General features: G+C 36.6%; 2 protein-coding genes across 8 annotated transcripts in view; both read left to right on the forward strand.

Annotated features, from left to right (window-relative positions):
• Nucleotides 1-23,572, forward strand: part of LOC126712972 (pentatricopeptide repeat-containing protein At4g32450, mitochondrial-like) — a 68,714-nt gene that overhangs the window by 10,222 nt on the left and 34,920 nt on the right. The window lies entirely within an intron of this gene.
• LOC126712975 (caffeic acid 3-O-methyltransferase-like) overlaps nucleotides 4,234-23,572 on the forward strand; it is an 85,393-nt gene continuing 66,054 nt past the window's right edge. The window contains exons 1-4 of one of the 2 annotated variants that reach the window (XM_050412550.1): nucleotides 4,235-4,699; nucleotides 5,145-5,455; nucleotides 5,971-6,035; nucleotides 6,137-6,562. In XM_050412550.1, the coding sequence (XP_050268507.1) occupies nucleotides 4,272-4,699; nucleotides 5,145-5,455; nucleotides 5,971-6,035; nucleotides 6,137-6,433 (1,101 nt within the window). In that variant the 5' untranslated portion in view covers nucleotides 4,235-4,271 and the 3' untranslated portion in view covers nucleotides 6,434-6,562. Of the gene's footprint in view, nucleotides 4,700-5,144; nucleotides 5,456-5,970; nucleotides 6,036-6,136; nucleotides 6,563-23,572 lie in introns of those variants that run through there. The other variant, XM_050412549.1, reaches the window with a different exon arrangement.

A 23,572-nucleotide genomic window follows, 5' to 3' on the forward strand; every position in this document is an offset into this window, starting at 1 on the left:
AAGGTCCCTTGGCCTTCAAATTGTATAGAGGTCTATATTTGATTTTCTCCTCTAAAGTCTGACCACATAAATCTAGCACGCACTCCATTGAAAATTCTCAACAATGGTAAATTGTTGAAAATCAGACTCTTCCCCCAGTAGGGGCCTAGCCAGAATTTTTAGATTACCCTAATATTAAATTATCCTTTACTTTTTTTTTCATTCAACATGTTTAGTCTAGATCAAGCATCGAAGAACAATTGAAAACTTAACAACAATAATAACAATAAAAGACTTAATCCCAAATTGAAAATTAAATATAAAAATTATATGTGCGTGTGTCCAAGAGAAAATTACTTTTTAATTATTGTCACTCTCTAACATTACATATCTATAATGTAGTTTTTTTTTTTTTTTTTAAATTTTTTTTATTTGATGCTTTGTGACTAACTAATTAAGTTTTGACAAACCATTTGATACTTAACAAAAACAACAAAAAGACTTAGTCTCAAATAAAATAACTCTAAGAGAAATTTATTTTATTAAAAACTTATTATCTGAACTCAACAAACAAAACTTACCAATTAAGAGAGGAAAAAACTAAAAATTTGAAAGTAATAACTATTTATGTTACAAGGTGGATAGTTTGTTGTTCTTAACAACTATTTTTTTGGAACCCAACAATTATTTGTTCAATTCTTTTTTGCAAGGGCCAGCTCTTAATTTTTTGAAGGCACCAAATATTGATTTTAAGGTCTAATATTTTAAACAATGGCAAAATATTCATACATTAGGAATTTTTTAAAACAATAGTCACCATCTTTGTTTGTATGTGTAGTAGCCACCTAAATCATTCACTTCGCCATACGCCACACGATAGCAACTCTCTCCTTTCTGTCCTTTGTGATCACTGTGCGATATTTCTACATCAGTCATGCCCATTAAAGTTCAGTCAAATTTTTGACATTGTTGGGCCGTGGCCCACGTGAATTGAGATTTTTCCTCTACTTTTGTCGCCGTTTGGAGGTTACAAATTTTTTGTCCAAATATATTACAAGTTTCAGTTACTAGGATTAATCCTAGTCTTTATAGTCTCAAATCTCAATGTATATTATCGTTCCAGATTAGGAGTTTTAATTTGCTTTCTCGATTTTCGGATTTAAAATTTTTGTTGGCTGGCATGTGAATGGGAGAGGGAGACGTGAGGAGCAGGGTCTATGTTTTCCATATTATGTGATTGTTTGTTATTTATTTGATTCTTTAAGAGTCATGTTTGAGTGAAATTAGGAGACTTGATTTGATTTATTGGAACCTTTTTAACATTAAGGTTGTTGCGATGGATTAGGAGTTTTAATTTGTTGTCCAATTGAAGTTCCAAGATATTGCATAAAAGTTTTTAATAATTTCTTTATTTTTTCTTGTTTGTTTGTTTATTTTTATTTTTATTATTTTTATTTTATCAAGGAGAGAGACATGTTAGGACTTCAATACAAGACATCATAGTTGTGATAATTGTGTGCAATAGGTACTTGTACAGAGTTAGTTAGAACAAGCATCAAAGTATTGTACATTGTTAGTTGGAGGGTTGAGCTGTAATATGTGTACCTTGTGGTTAGTTAGTTAGTTACTACTAACAGTACCACAGTAACTAATATAAGACTAAGATGATTGTAAAAAGAAGAATTGAATAAGAATGCATTTGCTTAGTTGTCATTGAGACTAGCTTGGAGGTTGATTCTCTCAAAGAATCATTGGAGGACTAGTTCCCTCGAAGAACTACCATATTTACTCATGTTTTTAATAAATGTGGGTAACAAGAAACAAATAGAGGTAGTTTCAGGTGAGTAAAGTATTAAGTTTTGAACTATGGGTAGGTAAGGTGAAAACAAGCCTAACATGTGAGTTTACTGTAATTTCATGCTTTTTTTTTTTAAAAAAAGGCAGACCATGTAAGCTAACAAATCACTTCAAAACTAGCTCAACTGGTAAAGTTTCTGATGGTTGAATAAGAGATCTACGATTGAATCTCTACCTACACCAAAAACTAATAGGTGTCTTAGTATGATGATAAAGAGAACAATTATTAGAAGTTGACGCCATAGGTTGAAACTCTATTAGGAAAAAAAAAAAAAAATCACTCCAAAGCAAAACCCTATAAATGTAACATAATATCAACCATCCAAAAGCAATGGTAGAGTCAAGATTTCAGTTTAGGGGGCAAAATTAAGAGAAAAAATTAATTTGAAAATTATTAATAAATACTAATAAAATAAATAAATAGAAAATTGTAAAGGAATGTAATTGTCATACAAAAATCTAATATACATGTAATTTGCAATAATTTTTCATTATCAAAGTGTTAAGAGTATAGCAATATACTTACAAAATAGTTTATAATGTTCACTTTCCTTGATTACTTTTAAAAAAAAAAATTATTCAACATCTTTTCTCTATTATTTTAAGTATTTAAAATTTAAGTTAATAGAAAAACCCCAGAGTTTAGAATTGTGAAAAAAAATGAGGGAAGAAAAAAATATAGTGACGACTTTGGGGTTTCCGTACCGTCAATAAAATGTTTTATTATTTTTATTTTAGGTAAAATTTGGAACCCACTAATTAAAATGGTGAGAAACATGAAAAAAAAAAAATCAATAATTCTAAGGTCACAAAAAATTTCATAATTATTGAGGTGGTTAACTATTAATAATAGATATAAAAATAATGTTAATATAAGTCCAAGTAAAAATAAGTAAAAATTTACCAACTCTATTATTGTAAAAATTATTGTATTTCTAACATTTGAGGAAAAAAAAAAGTGTCGTGACAGTATATTTTGGTGAGAAAATTGAAAATGTGAGACGAGATAAGTTAAAAGTGATGTGGCATTAAAAAAAATAACAAGGTACCAGTGATATAATATAACTTAACTTTGATGTGTCCAAATAAAATAAATAATAATAATAATAAAAAATTTTGATGTGTAGGAAGCTTTTATTACGGTGTCAAATTCCCTTTTTTTTCTTTTGCTTTTTCAAGTTAGACAGGCCAAAATGGCCAAGTACTATTGTTTGGTAAAATATGTATGAATTTATTACTGTTTGCGAAATAATTAAAAATTTACTACTTTTTTTAAACTCGAGTTCCATGGAAAATTTTTGATGGTATTGGAACTCGAGTTCTATAAAAAATGACACGGCAAATTTGAAGGCTATTTTTTTTTCAAAGAACTCGAGTTTTTAAAATTCAAGTTACATGGCAAACTCGAGTTTCACAAATTCGAGTTTCAAAAAAGTGGTAGATTGTTAAATAATTCACAAACAGTGGCATATCACTAAATATTTTGCCAAATAATGGTATATGACCATTTTGGCCGTTGGACATTGTCATTTTATGATTCATACTTACCACTTAGTGTTGTTTTGTGTTTTCCTCCATTAGAAAAGAAGTACAAATATATGAAAGTTTTGAAGGAGTAGGTTTGGGTAATTAACGAAAAGTCATCTAAATTTTTATGGTCATGATATTATTAGTGAACTTTGAATTGTGTAAACTTAAAAATCTATGTATTATTTAATTTTTATTTTTGAGTATTTTATTATTTTTGACATTTAGTATTTTTTAAAATTTATTTTTTATTTTTGCACGTGAAAAAATACTCGTCAACCCATAACTTGACCGACTTAATCTGCTCACAACTCATTAGAATACTACGTATTTTAACACATACACACACAAGGGAAGACGAGAGAAGGTTTTAAAGAAACTAATAGTAGTGTATATTCAAAAGGATTTAACTCTTAGATACACAATACAGACTTTAAAACTCTATAATTCACACTCATTTTTTAATGTGAGATTAACTCACTGTTTTTTCTTTTGAGAATACTAAATATTTTAACACACACACACAAAGGGAGAGGGGAGAAGGTTTTAAATAGTAAAGATATAGTTACTAAAGACTACCGCTTTTCTACAATTAATCTCTTCATCAATCTTTTATATTTCTTCTTCTCTTTGATTTTAACATGGAATGAGCGCATATTCAACAAGCTGGTGGTGACTTTGCTTTGCAGTGATGGACTATTGCACGTCTGCTAATTGGAGTGATGGACTATATAGTAGAAAATTCTAAGCACGTTTGTGGACTAAGGCCACTCTATTAGCGCAACAAGGACGACTTTGATCTGATGGCTGTAGAAAAATTGGTTTTAAATCTACACCACAAGATGTATATCATGCAAGGCCTATTTATAGGAGAGGGAAAAACGAAAGGGAGAAAGAAGCAAATTAAAATGGGTTCCTTAGAAAACAAAGTTACACCCACACTTAGTGTTAGTGAAGATGATAAGGCATGCCTTCAGGCTATCCTAGTCTCCAGTGCCCAAATATTTTCTTGTGTCCTAAATGCAGCCATTGAGCTTGACCTGTTTGGGATTATTGCTAGAGCAGGCCCTGCTGCTTGTATCACAACTTCTGAAATTGCTTCTCAGCTTCCAACAAAGGACTCTGATTCTAATACACCTTCTAGGTTGGATCGCATGTTGCGAGTCCTTGTTAGTCACTCCCTTTTGACATGCTCTATCCACACACTTGAAGATGGTAGGGTTGAGAGACTTTATGGACTCACACCAACCTCTTACTTCTTTGTTGAAAAAGATGATGGCAGTTCCCTGGCTACTCTTTCAGCTTTCAATTCTCACCGTGTCTTTTGGGAGGCCAGGTATACACGAGTCTCCTTGATTTTGTATAAATGCAAGAGTATAATGCAAAAAAGGGCAGTAACATTTCATCATAATTGAATGATTTTGCAGGCTGTTACTTCTTATTTATGCCGATAGGAATCCCAATATCAATAATTATCGGGACATAATATTTTTCAAAACTGATAATATAAATTATTGTGATTGATGTGTTAATCCAAATCTGGCAGATTGTATGAGCAGCTGTGAAAAATATTATTTTCATAGCATTACTATTTACATATTAAGTTGTAGTAAATTAAAAAATATATATTATTTGTAAATCCGCAGTAAATTATATATTTGGGAAAAAAGAATTACATATTGCCAATTTGCCATATATATATATATATATGAGATGAATCAAAATAATATTACTTGTGTATTGTATCTCCTTCTGTTATCTACTTTGTTTCTACGTTGCAGCCTACGTATGAAGCATGCCATTCTTGAAGGTGGTAATCAATTTCAAAGAGTGCATGGAATGCCCTTATTCCAATATATGGACAAGGATCCAGCTTTCAACATAGTGTTCAACAAGAGCATGGCTGATCTTTCCACAATAGCCCTGTCGAAAATTCTTGAGGTATACCAAGGCTTTGTGGGGCTAACGTCATTGGTTGATGTTGGTGGCGGAACTGGGAGATGCCTAAGTATGGTCATTTCCAAGTACCCTTCCATTAAAGGCATTAACTTTGATTTGCCTCATGTGATACAAAGCTCACCATCTTATCCTGGTAAAATTTTTAATTTCTTTATAGTATGATTAATCTACTTAATAATACTAGTTTGTAACCTCATGCATATATATGGATATACTTATAATTCTTACATATATACTTTAAATATTATTAATAATCATTCTTATATTTTTTTTAACTCTTTAAGAAGTCTTGTAAGAATATTATTAAGTAGAAAATGTAAATTGTCAATTTAAAATTTTTTTTTATTATTTTTTTTTGTTCATTAATTCTAGACTATTTAGTTTTTGTATGTAATAACTCATTTGGATAGATATTTATGATGTAATTCCACATTTAATTTCAAAATTAAGAAATAAAACTCTCTAAAAATAAATAATTTAGGATACATGTTGCAAAATTGGACTTTAATTTCATAATCTAATTAGATTTTCTCTAAGTTTTACCTGTTAATATATATATCACTTAAAGTTATTGTCTTTGGCATTTATCAAGCTGGTCCTGTTCACAAGGATTCTTCCTAAATAGAGAACAACTCATATTCTATGCAGGTATTGAGCACGTGGGAGGAGATATGTTTCACAATGTCCCTAAAGGGGATGCAATTGTAATGAAGGTAGAATTTGGATATTGTGTTTAAAGTAGATGATGATAAAGAATTTTTGGGTAAATTTTTCAAAAGCAATCATTTTTGTTTCTGCATTTTTTCACTTGTAGAATATACTCCATGACTGGAATAATGAAAACTGCAAGAAACTTTTGAGGACCTGCTATAAAGCACTACCAGATAATGGGAAGGTAGTTATTATTGAACTACTCATGCCAGAAGCTACAGTGTCAAGTATGGCTTCTCAATATATCTCTCGTCTTGACATTAGCATGTTGTTGAACCTTGAAGGCCAGGAGAGAACTGAGAAAGAATTTGAGGCTTTGTGCAAGGAATCCGGATTTTCAAACTTTCAAGTTGTTTTTTGTGCCTATACTCTTTGGGCAGTCATGGAGTTCCATAAATAATTTTACCCTCTGTAGCTTTCCTGCACTTATTATGCTTTGTATTTTATCTCTACGAACTCCATCTCATATAATAGTTGGTACTTGGTGAATTTCAAAAATAAATACATATTGATGGCTATACATTCCATAGTTTTGTTGTGCTTATGCTCTGGTTGGTTGCGGATTGAAGTTATCTTTATTTTCTTCAACTTATGTATTATTAGTCGCTAACCCATGCAATGCACAGAAAAGCCATTGACTATGAATAGGGTTGTCCATGGGTTGGGTTTATGCCCAACCCAGAACCGACGCGACGGAATTGGGTTTTGGAAAATCTCACTCGCCGCCGACCGCCGGAGTAAACAGGTCGGGCGGATCAGACTTCAACGGGTGGCGGGCGGGTCGGTCGGCGTCTGGGTTCTGAGAAAATGGCAAGAAAACGGTGAGAAAACTCGAGATCCGGTGAAAATCTCATCGGAATCTATGAGATTTCGCCAAATTCGGCGGTAATCTCATTGGATTTGATGAGATTTTGCCAGATCCGATCAAAATCTCACCAAATCTACGTGAAATATCGCCTGAATATGGGTTTTTTGGCTGAGATTTGGGTTTTTTTTGCCAAATTCTGGAATTTTACTTCAGGATCTGGGTTTCTCGCCGGAATTTGGGTTTTTCGCCGGAATTTGGGTTTTTCTTCGGTCGATTCGGGTTTTTCGGGATAGAAACCGAAACCGACCCGCTAGAGTCAGTTTCTGGGGGAGAAGACCCGCCGCCGACCACTGGAATAGTCGGGTTGGCTGGTTTCAAATTGGTTCCGGTCGGGTCCTCCGGGTGGGTCGGGTCTCGGATGGGTTTGGATAGGCCTAACTATGAAAGAATCCAACAATAAAAGAAGAATTTAAGTTATCACATATGTAATGTTGTTGACAGTGCTAAACAACTTTAAAAACTTTCGTTTTGTTGCCTTAGTAAATGGAACATATCAATTAAAAAAATTTATATAAAAATTAGGATTCCAAACACCTAATATCCTCAATTATCCAATAAATGTTGCAATGTTAAAATAACAATTTGTAATCAATTGCAAGACAAAAAATGTTTTTCATAATTTTTTGTGATTATTTTTTTTGGTAATTTTAAATAACTTTTTGTATCTTCTTCTTTTGTTGCTTTGTAGTAGTCATTAAATAACTCATTTTGTTTTCCTTGAGTGCAAATGTTGGTGTGAGTTGTACATTGCCTTCAACATCAATTTTTTGTAACTTTGTAGAATTACTATTCTGTTCACTTGATAAGTTGCTCTCACAATCATTTGTAGTACCGCTAATATAAGCATGTGAATGTAATAAAATATAATATGTAGAAGTAAAATACCAAATTAATAATTTTGCTATATTCAATAAATATGTACTTTTATCATTTTATCAAGCTTAAATTGTTTTGTCAAATTCTATAATAGAGTTTATAGTCATTTAGTTCTGATTGGAAAATAAATTTTTTTCCATTCAAATTTTTCACTTGTATAGGTAGGTTGAGCTCTTCAAGAACCTACAAAAAGTAATATTTTTAAACAAAAAGATTATTGTATAATCATTTACAATAATCAAATAATATTATTTTTAATAGAAAGATTATTTAATAAAGGACATTTTTAATTCTTTACAATGCATTATATAAATTTATAGATCATAAAAATATCATTATAAATTAATAGTAACTGATAATGCACCTAGACTTTAATATGTTCAATATAGAGCTCTTAATCTAACTTCAAAATAAATTCCACAAAATAGGAATATAATTTTTTTTAATCAAATTAAGAAAAATAGAAAAACTATTAAATTCATGAGAACCTCCTAATATCGTAGAATAAAGTGAACAAATAACAGTGCTATTTCCATTCAATGACACATATTTTGAGTATATCATGGTTTTGAATCCTAAACTGTTCAAAGAACCGGAGAAAGAAAAAGTTCAATGTTTTTAAGGTCAGACCGAGGTCGAACCAAGGTTGAATAATGATGATATCATAATTAACTTATTAGTTATTTAAAATATAATTAAATATATTAAATTAGTATAAATAAAAAATTGACTAAAATAATTCAAATAAATATAAATACCATCTGTGAGTACACAACTCGCCATTAAGCAGTTTTTGTCCGCTTTGGGGAGCCAGTCCCTCACGGTTTTGTCCTCGTCCCCGAGCGTGTTCAAGGATTTTGCCATGAAGTGATTTACACCTAGGCTCACCTTTGTCCCACATCGGTTAGAGAACCCTCCCACTCAAGGTTTATAAGCTTCTGGAGCAACCAAGAGTGTACCACTACTACACATGTGTAGTAGTGGTACACTCTTGGTTGCTCCAGAAGCTTATAAACCTTGAGTGGGAGGGTTCTCTAACCGATGTGGGACAATAAATCACTTCATGGCAAAATCCTTGACCACGCTCGAGGACGAGGACAAAACCGTGAGGGACTGGCTCCCCAAAGCGAACAAAAACTGCTTAATGGCGAGTTGTGTACTCACACCATCTTTAAAATGTATTTTTTATTTCACAACTTTCATTATAGTGTTTCAAAAATCAAGAAAATATTATTAACTATTAAAAAAATAATCACAATAAAAAGAAAAATTATTATTTAACATTATACTATCTAGATAAGATTTATATAATAAATTAAAAAAAAATGTCTACAACATTGTATATTTTTATGCAAATGTGTATAGTATTATATATATTTTAATAATATATAAAATATTATACATACTATATGCATTTGTTTAATTTATGATATAAATCTTAAATTTACAGTAACAATATATGAATTTAATATGCCAATACATGGGTTTGTAGTATTAGTCATTAGGAATCAAAGTCCGGTCAAATAGACCATTTTGGATATACATTACTGTCAGTTTCTTTAAGACATTCTTCCCTCTACCTGTGTGTGTGTTAAAATACTTAGTATTTTTAAAAAAAAGTCCGATCAAATCTAATAAATAATGCAATTAAATGAAAAAGAAAAAAGTTTTAAAAAATTTCAAAGCAAATGAATGATGGCAACGTGGCCACATGTCCAACTTTTTCATGGGAAAGGGGTAGTGTCTACCATAGTTTGGTGGTAGACAATTTTATTGGAAAAGAAAGGCAGAAGTGCACTTTTCGTCTCTATGTTTTGCCCCGATTCCTATTTTGGTCTCTACATTTTATTTTTACCACATTTAATCCTTATTTAGAAAAATGCCATCCATTTTAGTCTTTTCCTCAAGTGCCCTAATGGCAAACTCCTAGGTGGCAGATGGAACCATTAAAATAATAATAATAATTTTTATTTTGGCATTAAAAAATTCCATATCAGCATCTAAATTAAAATAAAATTAATTTGTCAATTTTAACTAAATAAAAAAAATTAAAAACAAAATTAAAAACCAAAAATCACATGAATTGAGATCTAAGTGTGTCTTGAACAAGAACAACAAAAACACAAACCGAGATTTAAGAACAAGAAGAACATTTTCCTTTATTTGACATTTTCTCCTTTTTTTTTCTTAGAAAACAAACAAAAAATTAAGCATACACAAACCCAAAAAATTAAAATAAACCCAATAAATTAAACCCACCCACCACTTCCACACACATACACACACACACTCTCTCTCTCTCACTCTCTCCCGTGGTTCAGCTTCTCCCTTTTGCTCTATCTGGTTCATCACTTCAGCCTCTCTTTGAGCTCAATCCCAGCCATAAGAGATGAGAGGGAAAAAGAGGAGGAATTGAAACTCAAGCGGACACAAGCAAGAAGAAATCATCGGCAGAGAACTTGATGTGAAACCCATAGACCGAGCCCAGAAAGGACTCATGCCATTCGTGGCTATCGTGGTCAACGACAAAGGATTGAAGCTTAAGGAGATTCGGCCTAGGTTCCTTGCAATGAAACAGAAGTAGAGATTAGAGGTGGTGGATTTGGTGGGTTTAGAGGTTTCGAATCGGTGGTTTAAGTTGAGTTTCAAATCGTTGGGTTTCAGATCGGTGGGTCGTTGATCGTTGGGTTTCAGATCATTGAGTTTTGTGTTGGTTTAAGTTGATTTTGTGTTGGTTTCTTGGAAAGATAAGAAAATCATACTCTTTCTTTTCTTCTATTTTCTTTGGTGCCCGAAAATTTGGGTTTTGAGTTTAGTGTTTTTGTGTTTGGGGGCCAAAAATTCTGGGTTTGAGTTTTGTGTTTGATGCTTTGGTGGTGTGGGGGTTTGATTTTTCGAATTTGTTCATGTTTAATTTTGTGTTGATGTGGATCTGATGCTAATTTTTTGGGTTTTAAATTTTCTAGGTTTGTCTTCTTGTTCAAATGTTTAATTTCTTGTTCATGTTTAATATGATGTGGATTTGATGTGTTAATTTTGTGTTTTTATTTTTTGGGTTTGTGATTTTTGGTTTTTAATTTTGTGTTCTTAAATCTGGGTTTGTGGGTTTGTGTTCTTGTTCATGACACACTTAGATCTCAATTCATAAGATTTTTGGTTTTTAATTTTTTAATTTTATTATTATTTTAATAGTTTTGTCTGCCACTTAGGATTTTACAGTTAGGGCACTGACGGAAATGACTAAAATGGATGACGTTTTTCTAAATAGGGACTAAATGTGGTAAAAATGAGATGTAGGGACCTATAAGGATACTATTTGAGTCCCTAACCCAAAAGATGGATGGACTTAGGTCCGAAAAACCCAAAACAATGAGTTTGTAGTGGGTGGGTTGGAAAACTTGGCTAAAATGAGCTAGACAACAAGTAAAGTGGGTTCAAATGACAAGAACAAGAAGATAGATTGATTTAAACTAAAGAAAATTATTCTCGGCACAGTCTGAGGAGATAAGTTCTTGTATATTTCTTATAAGTTTGATTACAAATTTAGTTCCTGATTGCTACAGTGTTTTTCTTTTGATTTCTCGATCTCCTACTCTCAAAGTCTCTTTTCCATTTTATACTATCTTCCCCTTTCATCTCCACCTTCCACGTGCAGATCAGATTGTAGGTGTTGATCCTTGTCCCATCAGCACTTTCCTAAAGTCTTTAGATAGTAGCTGTAAGGCTGAAATTTACTGTTTAGGTATCACTTCCTCATCAATGCAGCTAGAGAGTTAGCTACAGAACATTTAATGCGGTGGTAGCAGCTTTTCCTTGAGATATTTCATGACCTTTCTCTATCCTGTTCCTTCCTGATACTTATCTTCATTCATGGAATGATCCAGAATGTTACTCTTGACAACAGACCACCCCTTCTGACCTCGGCTTTGCTCAGCCGTTGAAGGATTCTTCCTCGGACCACCCTTCTAGATGACCTTAATCGGATTTCACCTCTTTACTTACTAACACGGACCCTTATGAAAGTGCTTACTTGTTCTCGAATTGTTTAACGTCCTCGGATTGGGCCCCTGACTCGATATATACATAAATATGCACTCCTGGGTCTAATACCCCTACAATAACCCCTCGAGATCCTTCTTTTTGGTTCATCGGGAAGAAATGAGGATTTTGATGCCACTGCACGTACCGCTAGCTCATTATACGTCACTTCTGATTGCGTAGGTGCCTTTTTAATTGCCTAAGGCATGCTCCTAATGCTTCGGCATATGAGACGTGCCTTCATTAAATTTTTACGGCTTTCTGCTCCCCACGTTCTACGATGCGATGTGGATCCAACAGTTGAGGATTTTGCTAGGAACCGAGCAAGAATTTTCCCGCTTCTAACTCCCTCCTTGATATAAATACCACTCAAATCAATCACTCATCTCACTTTAGCATTCATTTTGTTTTAGCGGACATACGCTGAACCTGCAAACTTTCCCAACTCACTCGTGCCCTTACAAATACCAAAAGCCTGTTCGAGGACATTTTTATTCTTTCTGTAAGTCTTCATAAACCTTTACTCTTTATTTTTCTATACACTCTTCTTTTCTTTGTATCTTTTCCTCCTTAGCTCTTTTTCCTTCTCTTTATCTTCTTAGTATCTCCAAGTCTCTCTTAGGAATGGGTAGGTTCGCTTATTTGGTAGACTCTGAGGAGGGAATAAAGAGTTTTAGAGTTCTGTTTAGGATTCCTTCAAGAGCATTCATTAGATATTGTAAGGAAGGAGAATAGCATGAGAAAAGGCAAGAGGGAGAAGTGGTAATCCCAATGATTGCCTTCATAGAGGGTGGGATGAGAATTCCCATGGGTATTGTAACTAGGGACTATCTTAGGGTTCATAGGTTAGCTCCTATCCAGTGTGCCCCAAACATGTTCAGAATTTTAGAGAGTGTAGACGCCTTTAATGAAAGAATGGGCTTAGGGTTGACCCACCATGATATCAATTGGGTTTACAACCTCCGCCACTTAAAGGGACAGAGGTATTACCTAAAATCTAAGTACCCTGAGGTTATGCTTATTCAATGCCTCCCCAAATAAAACAAAGGCCTGAATAAGGACTTTTTGATCATGTCAGGAGAATGGCATGATGGCCTCCCTTGCCCAACGAGAGAGGGGCAACCAGATGGGGTTTCAGACCTAGGATGGTTATTTTAAAGTTACCCCTTTTTGCCTTTTCTTTTGCTTGTACTTGTACATGAAATTTCCTTTGATTTGTCTTATTTTTCAATAATGATATTTTTTGTTTTTTTTGTTTTTTTTTGTTTCTCTTAATGGTTTTGCAGATAGGAACGCGACTATTCCCAACTTCAACCTCGTGAACTAAGCGAGTTTGGATAAGATCCTAAAGGCCGAGGTGTTTGTCCACACAGATGGCTAACTCAGGGCAACCCACCTGATATTGGACTACATTCCAATATCCAAGAGTTTCCAAGCGCCTAAGTGCTTCAGTAAAGCTAGGGATCCTCGGCTGTAACGGACCAGTGTTGCTGCTCCAGGCTTTCCAATCACCGGCCCAATTGCAAAAGTCGTTCTCACCACCAACCCTATACCCAAAGGCATACCAAAGGTAGCCTTGCCACCATAGCAGACAACCGAAGTGGCCACTTCTTCTCACCCTGCCAACACAGAAGAGGAAGAAGTAGTTGAAGTATCTGACTTCGAGGATGAGTTTGAAGTCAAATCAAGCTTTGTCCCTAGAAACTTCAACTTTTGACCTCAGCCATCCATTCACACCAATACATGGGGATCCAACGCAAGCAAAGGTCCACCCTTTAGGAACTACTGGAGTCCCAACTGGGGAGGGACACAACGGGGAAAGTAGCTCAGACTAAGCTTCCCACCCCTCTACCTGCTCAGCCTCTTCGTCTTGAACCTACCGACCTTAAAAGAAAAAGGGAGCAAAGGGCAAGGAGGTGGTGGAAGTAGGGAAAACCCATCCCTTCCAAGAGAATGAGGCCCAAAGAGCGGCTAAGCAAGCCAAAGTGGCGCAGAAGGGCTCCAAGCAGAGGGCTGATCCCCAGGTAGCACCTTCGGCCTGGACCCCCACCCTAATTCTAGATGGGGCTCCTCTGCCTGCCAGTGCCTCCATTAGGGACTTTCGAGGAGGGACGACTGGCTATTTGGCTGATGCCGTGGAGTAGGCTCTGCTGCTCCCTGAGGACATGGCCGAGCTCCAGTCCATGAGGAGGCACGAGGTCTTCCTTAGTTTAAAAAGGTACCTTGCTAAGGTATGTCCCTTACTTAGCCTTTTTTTTTTTTTTAATCTATGTTTCTTTCCTCGGCAAGTTGTTCAAGCCACATTCAAGGTGGAGGAGATAACCAATTACTGCCATCGGCAGATGAAGGAAGAGGAAGGAAGGCACAACGTCATTGTGGAGGCCTTCAATGTGCCCGAAAAAAGTATTCAGGAGCTCAAGAGTAAGCTGCTTGAGGAGGAGAGGAAAAGAAAAAGTGTTGCAGATGCCCTGGATAGCGGTGAGAGGCAGGCTGAAGGCCAACGGGTGCTCCTTCGCAATGTCAAGGATCAACTATCCGCCTCCAAAGTACAGATCGTTGCCCTCAAGAAGAAACCGGAGGAGCCTGAGAAGGCAAGGGAATAAGCGGAAAGGGCTCGGGATCAAGCCAAGCAAGAGGGATATGATGTAGGAGTGGCGGAGACTAAGGAAGCCCTCAGGGCTGAGGTCTCGGGGGTATGTAGGAACTACTACTCCCAAGTGTGGAATGAAGCTCTCAACCAAGCTGGGGTTGAGGATTCATCTGTACTTAGGAAGACAGAGAGTGTATACTACCCCCTGCCATCCGACGTCTGTTCCCTCTTGCTCGAGCCCTGATACAGCCTCCGAGGTGGCAGAAATAGGCATGGACAATACAGCCACTGTTCCAACCTCTTTTGACAACCCCTCTGTGGAGGCCGAGTAGCTCGGGGTCACAGAAAAAGAAAAGAACGCAAACCAGGGAGTGACCACTAATGCCCTGAAGCCCCCAACTGCCACCCAGGACCCCCCTATCGAGAAAGAAGTTCCTAAAAAGACGGAGATTGTCATGGCCACTCTTCCTTTGCCTGCAAAGGCTGATCCTGCAAGTAAGGGCCCCGAGGCCTCAGAAGTAGCATCCACTCAACCTACCAAAGCCCTTCCAGTGTAGTTCTTTTTATTTTATTTTATTTTATTTTATTTTATTTTATAAGCTACTATTTTTATTTTCAAAATTTGTAATTAGTGTTACCTCTTTGTATCCAATCAACCTCTTTCCGAGGCTTTAGTTAATGAAAGTTATGAATATTTTCCTTACTTCTATGATTCTTACACAAGTGTTGATATAGTTTCTATTTTGTTTAACACTTAGCTAATATGGAAATGAGATACAACTCCATTCATGTATATAAATGGCAAGACACCAATTTATGTTAGACTCCATCTAAGTTTCTTCCCATTGCTAAGTTAAAAGACCTGGATACAATAATCAGACCTAAAATAGATCATGGATATACTTTCAAATGCTTTAAGTGATGCTTACAAGCATGCAATTGATCATGTCACTTCAATGAAAATCCATATCATTCAGCAGGGCTGATCCCATCAAACACTTAAATAATCAATAGGAAGTGTTATCTTACTCAAGAGGATCTAGATATAATGTAGGTTCTGTTTGACACTTATGTGAATAGCTTGAAATATCAATTAACTCAAGGTATGTGTTTCGAGGATCCAGGCATGACCAAGGTTCTGTTTGTTACTTAAATGGATGTCAGGAAGTATTAATTTACCAAAGCATGTGGTCTGAGGAGGAGCCAGGCATAACTAAGGTTATGTTTAATGCTTAAATAGATGTCAGGAAATATTAATTTACCCAAAGCATGTGGTCCGAGGAGCCAGGCATAGTTAAGGTCCTATTTAATACTTAAATAGATAGCATGCATTATTAATTTACCCAAAGCATGTGGTCCGAGGAGCCATACATAATTAAGGTTTTGTTTAATACTTAAATAGATGTCAGGAAGTATTAATTTACCCAAAACATGTGGTTCAAGGATTCAGGCATAGTTAAGGTTTTGTTTAATACTTAAATAGATAGCATGAAGTATTAATTTACCCAAAGCATGTGGTCTGAGGAGCCAAGCATAGCTAAAGTTCTGTTTAATACTTAAATAAATGTCAGGAAGTATTAATTTACCCAAAGCATGTGATTCGAGGAGCCAGGCATAGCTAAGGTTCTGTTTAATACTTAAATAGATAACATGAAGTATTAATTTACCCAAAGCACGTGGTACGAGGAGCCAAGCATAGCTAAGTTTCTGTTTAATACTTAAATAGATAGTATGAAGTATTAATTTACCCAAAGCATGTGGTCTAAAGGGCCAGACATAGCTAAGGTTTTGTTTAATACTTAAATAGATGTCAGGAGATATCAATTTACACAAGGTAAGTAGCCCGAGGAACCAGACATGACCAAGTTTCTGTTTGATACTTAAAATAACAATAATTGGAAGCTCAACAGATAATGTAATAAATGAGAATGTGACAAGGAAGATTTTCATTAATAATAATACCTTTTCAGGTTATCTATATTTCAGGGGCGTGATACAACATTTTCATCTAGGTCTTCAAGATGACACGCACCTATTCCAGCCACCGAGGTGATGCGGTATGACCCTTCCCTGTTGGGCCCTAACTTTCCCTATGCTGGGTTCTTTGCAGTACCTAGAACCTTTCTTAACACCAAGTCTCTAGGCGTTAGTGGCCTTAACTTCACGTTGGCATCATACCCTTGTTTGGGCTTGTGTTGATAATAGGCCAATTAGACCGTGGCATTTTCTCTTCACTCTTCAATTAAGTCTAGGCTCTTTCCTAACAGCTCATCATTGTTGCTCAGAGTGAAAGAACTCGTTCTTAGTGTTAGGAATCCAGTCTCTAGAGGAATAACAGTCTCAGCTCCATAAGTCATTGAAAAGGGGGTCTCCCCAGTGGACCTACGAGGTGTAGTCCGGTATGTCTAAAGGACGTGTGGCAACTCTTCTACCTATTTTCCCTTTGTGTTGTCCAGCCTCTTTTTAAGCCCACTCACTATGACCTTATTGACAGCTTCAGTCTGTCCATTTCCCTGTGGATATGCCGGTATAAAAAGATCTATTCGTTATGCCCAGGTCACAACAATACCTCTTGAAAGCTTTGTTATCAAACTTAAGACCGTTGTCCGAGATGAGGATACGAGGGATTCCAAACCGAGTGACAATATTTTTCCAAACAAATCTCTTGGCATCTATGTCCCTGATATTTCTCACAAGTTTGATTAGAAATTTGGTTCCTGATTGCTACAGTGTTTTTCTCTTAATTTCTCGATCTCCTAGTCTCAGAGTCTCTCTTCCATTTTATACTATCTTCCCCTTTCATCTCCACCTTCCACGTGCAGATCAGATTGTAGGTGTTGATCCTTGTCCCATCAACACCTTCCTAAAGTCTTTAGGTAGTAGCTGTAAGGTTGAAATTTACTGTTCAGGTATCACTTCCTCATCAATGCGGCTAAAGAGTTAGTTACAGAGCATTTAATGCGGTGGTAACAGCTTTCCCTTGAGATATTTCATGACCTTTCTCTATCTTGTTCCTTCCTAATACTTATCTTCATTCATGGAATGATCTAGAATGTTACTCTTGACGGCAAGCCACCCCCTTTGACCTCGACTTTGCTTAGCTGAGGAGGGATTTTTCATCGAACCACCCTTCCGGATGACCTTAACTGGATTTCACCTCTTTACTTACTAATACGGACCCTTATGAAAGTGCTTACCTGTTCTCGAATTGTTTAACATCCTTGGATTGGGCCCCTGGCCCAATATATACATAAATATGGGCTCCTGGGTCTAATACCCTTACAATCTAAAATGGGAATCAAGGCAAAACATAGGGACGAAAAGTGTATTTCTATTGAAGTAGACTTTTGGTTTTGGGTACCAATGACAGAAGAAGAAAGAAAATGCCTAAGAAGGATGATGAAAGAAAACGCAGAAGAATGGAGAAGAAAGATTATCAGCTAAGTTTCAATTTAAGTTTCTATCCAAAATTTTAAAATTTTCATCAATTTTTGATTGAATTTTTGCATAACTTTGTAAACACACAACTATGATTGAGTTGTCATAAAGGGTTTTTATTTTTTATTTTTTTATATTCTTTTTCAATTCTCTCTCTCTCTCTCTCTCTCTCTCTCACACCCCCAAAGCAACTGATCTGTCTCACTTCTCATCTTCATTCTCTCATGGTAAAATCTAAATCACACCCACCACCACAAAAATTACATCACTGGCATGATTTTCTCACCAATCTAGGAAGGTTTTAGGGCTAAGGTGAAAATTTGGGAGGAGAAAGAGTCTTTTACGGGGGGTGGAGCACCAAGAGAGAAGACAATGAGATCAGCGAAAATTTTAAACTGAGGAATCATTAAAAAAATTGACTTCTTACCTCATCTCTCTCTCACACCTTCATTATCTCACGGCAAAGGAGGGTGTTGTAATGGTAGTGGTTGTGATTTGTGGGTTTGGCTTGTGTTTGTGATTTATGGGTGTACTATATTTGAAGAGGGAGATGAGATTATTTTGGTTTTGGTTTGTAAACGGCTTATGATAGGGACAAAAGGAAGCAGAAAAGAACTCAAAAGAGTCGAGTTTCGTTTTGTGTTTTTTTTAGTCAAAATGTTTTTGAGATGGGACAAAAGGAAGCAAAAAAGAAGTCAAAAGTGTCAAGTTTTGTTTTGTGTTTTTTTTAGTCGAATTGTTTTTTTTTTTTTTAATAATATTGTGGATTAGAATTAAATCAGAATTTTTGTTTTTGTTTTATTTAAATAATGCTGATGTGTAAAAATGTGGGAGCTCCAAAAAAAGTCAAAGGCTTCGGTTAATGAAATTTAAATTAAAATTCTATTTAAATTAAATTTTTTTACCAAAAAAATTTAAGAAATTTAAATTTAAATTTAATATTGTCATTTTTTTGGGTAAAAATCAATTACCTAAGTTTAAAAAAATTTAAATTCAACTCCAACTATAGTTCTATAGGGATGAAGGGTTCAAATAAGGATATTGGGCTGTGGGCCGCACTCGAAGACGTCAAATAGCTTGGGGACAAATAAATATTAGCGAAGACAAATAGATTATTGGATCAAGGAAGAGGTCAGGTCACAATGAACAGGTGACGTTGTCCGAGGAGCGATCCCTCCTCGGCCAACAGAGTGGAGGCCTAAAGTCCGACCACCCATCAAGTACTAGGCAATAGGCAACCGTGCTTGGGAGGATAAGCTTTAGAAAGAGATGAGTCAACAAAGAATTGAGAAATATCTAGGAAGAAAGCTGCTACCACCGCATTGAATGCTCTGCATCTAACCCCCTGGCCGCATTAATGTGGCAGTGATACCTAAACAGTAACTTTCAGCCTTATAGTTACCCATAAAGAACTTCAGGAAGGTGTTGATGGGACAAGTATTAAGAAGATTAGCAATTTGATCTACACATGGAGGGCTGAGATAAAAGAGGGGAAGGGAATATAAAAGGAAAGAACTCCCTTACAGGGGGGATCATCAGAAGAACCAGAGAAAAACCACTATGTAATCAAGAACTTGAATATTTGTATAAGTCTAAGAGAAATATATAAGAACATACCATCCTCAAACCTGACGAAGGAGCGATTTTCCTTTTCAAACTGTTTGTTTTGCTCATCCAAATATTATCTAGCCTATTGTGTTCAACATCCTAACTCATTGAACATTCAGTAATAGGCCCACTCTCTAACAAATTCATTATTTTGGGCTCATTGGGCCATTGTCTAAACCATTCAGGCTTTGAATCTAATTGGGTCCTTACAAGTTCTATTACAAAAATATTTCAAGAAATTTAAAATAAATTTTTATATTTATTTTGATCATCTATCATAATTTTGTGTTTTAATATTGTAAAACATACTATATGTCATGCCTACAACAAGCGGCTATATGTATGTTTTACTTTTACACCTAAAATTATTATATTTTTTTTGGAAATATTTTAGTGAATAAACAAGTTTTGATACAACAAATAATATCCTCAATAATTAGCAAGGATAAAAAATAAAAAGAAGTTTAGAACAATCTCACAATAATATAGAATCACGCTGCGAAAGCGTTGTCCTTAAAGGTCGATTCGTGCCACCCGGAGTAAAACTCAGTGCGACTAGTTTTCTTGGCCAAACACCCCATAGGATTAGACTATAGCATCAACCTTCAAGATGGATGCACTTCTACTCATGAAGGTTCAAAAACAACTCTCTATTGCCTTTTCTTAGAACAAATATATATTGCAGAAAAATATGTGGAAGAGAAATATAATAGAATTGTGTATATATAAAATATAGAGTGGTAAAATATGAATTATAAAAAAGGGTGTGATGATGGGTACTATATAGGCTATTTATGACAATAATGGTGTATAATTTTTGGTTACTAATAACCCATGTGGGGCTAGAGAATTTGTAACCCCAGCCCACTTTACATTAGGGCCCAAGGCCCGAGCCGAGGAGAGGCATTGCCGAGGACATACAATGAAAGTCCAAATAGCCTTGAGACATAGCCGAGGATGATTCTGTCCTCGGCAGCCCAAAGCGCTCCTAAAAGAAAGGGCAAGAACGGTATAGAAACAGTTTAGGGAAAAACCGAACACATCCACGTTGATGGAGAAAGGACCCCTAGACAATTTGGCGACAAAGGACAAAGGAAAGGCTGCCAATACTGCAATTAAATACTCTGCACCTGACAGAGCAATGCTTTTCAGCTTTACAACCACCCCCAACCACTTTGGGTATGGGCTGATGGGACAAGTATCAGTCCTGGAACGCTAAACCTACACGTGGACGTTGGAGGAAGGGTAAAGGCTAGTATAAAAAGGAAAGAGAAGCAATTTAGGGAGGGGGGGGGGGACAAATCGTCTCCCAGACCATGGAGCCCTAAAAAAAGAGAATAATAAGAACATGAAACTCCTCGAACGAGGTCTAAGGACCGGAGCCACTCAGGACATATCGGAAAAAAGTATCGTTAGATACGCCAGGTTCACCCTTGTGCAAATTGCTATAGAAACCATGACGAACCACCGTCCGGTGACCAAGACCTAGCCTTTCAAGCCCACGCTCTACAAATTATATTGTTTGGGCCCTTAACGTGCGAACCCAATACCATTTTGGGGGTCGTTACAAATTGAGTCCTTACAATTGGCGCCGTCTGTGGGAAAGACTTATGTTTTGGCACAGGCGGTGGTTCGAGCTCTTGTTAAACAAGGGCCTGCGAAAGCCCCTCTATCACTTCCAGCAACCTGTTGTTGTTGCCCTAATATAAAGTTCCACTAGGGGCTACGCTTCGAAGCACCAGTGGCACGGGCAGTTCTAGGGGCTTCCATCGTCAGGTCAACGCCCCATACCTTGGCCGAGGGCTAATCCTCGAAACTTAAAGAAAATTCTAAGTTTTGGATAGAACCAAGGTATTGCATGGTCCTCGGACTCAAACCTATGGGGAAACCAACTACTTAAAGAAAATTCTAAGTTTTGGACAGAACTAAGGTATTGTATGGTCCTTGGACTCAAACCTATGGGGAAACCAACTACTTAAAGAAAATTCTAAGTTTTGGACAGAACCAAGGTATTGCATGGTGCTCAGACTCAAACCTATGGGGAAACCAACTACTTAAAGAAAATTACTTAAAGAAAATTCTAAGTTTTGGACAGAACCAAGGTATTGCATGGTGCTCGGACTCAAACCTATGGGGAAACCAACTACTTAAAGAAAATTCTAAGTTTTGAATAGAACCAAGGTATTGCATGGTCCTCGGACTCAAACCTATGGGGAAACCAACTACTTAAAGAAAATTCTAAGTTTTGGACAGAACCAAGGTATTGCATGGTCCTCAAACTCAAACCTATGAGGAAACCAATTACTTAAAGAAAATCTAAGTTTTGGACAGAACCAAGGTATTGCATGGTCCTCGGATTCAAACCTCTGGGGAAACCAACTACTTAAAGAAATTCTAAGTTTTGGACAGAACCAAGGTATTGCATGGTCCTCGGACTCAAACCTATGGGGAAACCAATTATGGGAAGATTATCCATTAGAAAATGGATTAAGTCCTAGATAGAATGGAAGTCCCGACCTATCCTCAGATCCCCAGCTCTAAGGGAACTAACACAAACGAGTGTTTAAGTCAGGTACAGTCATACCTAGGTCCTCGGACCGGATGCCAAAAATGGTTAAGGCTATGAATGTTGTTAGGAATGTGGCAAAGCGCCCTACTCCTCGGCGACCCTCTTGGATAGTTCATTTTGAGTTACCCATCCTCGGATGATCGCCTCATACGCAATACAGAGCATTCAGCTGTTATCCCGGTTAGTCTTATATGTATAACCTTTTTCAGGTCGGCATTATTATGCCTGTTAGTTTCAATAAGTTCAAAATAATAGCTTTTTGTTAACAGGGGTTTCGGCCTTAAGTATCGTTCCGAATAAAAAAAAAATAGCACATCCATTCACGATATAACTATTGCAGAAAAGAAAGAATACTTAGAATAAAATAAAGTCATCTTTTATTAATACAAAGAAACAGTACAACGTACAATGAGGGGCTTAAGCAAGCCTATACCAGAAGCTAACTACAAAAGCAAAAAGAAAAGCAAAAAGGAAAAAGACACAAGGGAACGATAAATCCTTCAAAATTCTGCTCTTGTGGCAACTAAATGTGTCAGGATGGCCCCTTTTGATGGAAGGGGAGAAGAGGTAGAAGAAGAAATAGAAACACCAGGATGTCCCTAGTGATGGAAGAGAAGAAGAAGCGGAGGCAAAAGGAGGCACCAGAGAAGGAGGAGAGGAGGAAGCGGGGATGCCTAGTCCCCGTGCCAGCTCCGACTCCCATCAGGCCAGTGCCATGTTAGCAGTGCTCGAGAGAGAGCGGATGGTACCGACGATGAGTAACCCCAATGCTATCGCACCAAAAATCTGATGCAGCCAGCACCTGTTTCGGATTTTGGCTAAAAGAAGAAGAGGCTTCTTTCCCGCCTTGTCAAGGGGGAGAAATGTTTTGAGTCTCTGTCTCCCTTGCCCTGACTGGGCCATCTTGAGTCTCGGAGAGACCTAGTGCTTCTGAAGAGGGTGTGGTCCCTTCACCCCCGTCTTCGCCTTAACCATATCACTCCCTAAGGCTTAATCTCACTGGCAGTGAGGACTTTGAGCACAGCAGGTGGTTTAGGAATTTGAAAGGATTGAGGAGTTTGTACGTAAAGGAAATGACCTCCTACCTTGCTTCTTATATGGAAGGCAAGTTTGGTGGCATTTAATCTGTACAGATTTCCAAGAAAAGCTACAAACGAGATAATTCCCACTCAACTCCCAACGCCGTCTACAATCGTTGGATTGGCGTTGCCTCGTAAAAGGAACTTATTAAAGATGCGCCTCGTACACTGAAACGACAGAAGCACAACGTGAGTAAAATTAAAGGAATGTCTCATAATCGAGAGCATTTCCCAGGCAAATGAAAAGACACAGATATTAATGAAGGACAATGCTGGGCGAACAGAGATATAGGCTTGACATTACCAAAACCCTCCTCCCCGACCAAGGGGTCGGGTAGCAGGATTTTGAGGGGCTATTGTGGAGCCAGAGAATTTGTAACCTTGGCCCACTTTACATTAGGGCCCAAGGCCCGAGCCGAGGAGAGGCATTGCCGAGAACATACAATGAAAGTCCAAATAGCCTTGAGACATAG

The sequence above is a fragment of the Quercus robur genome, chromosome 2 (genome assembly GCF_932294415.1).
Source record: "Quercus robur chromosome 2, dhQueRobu3.1, whole genome shotgun sequence".
NCBI classification, from domain to species: Eukaryota; Viridiplantae; Streptophyta; class Magnoliopsida; order Fagales; family Fagaceae; genus Quercus; species Quercus robur.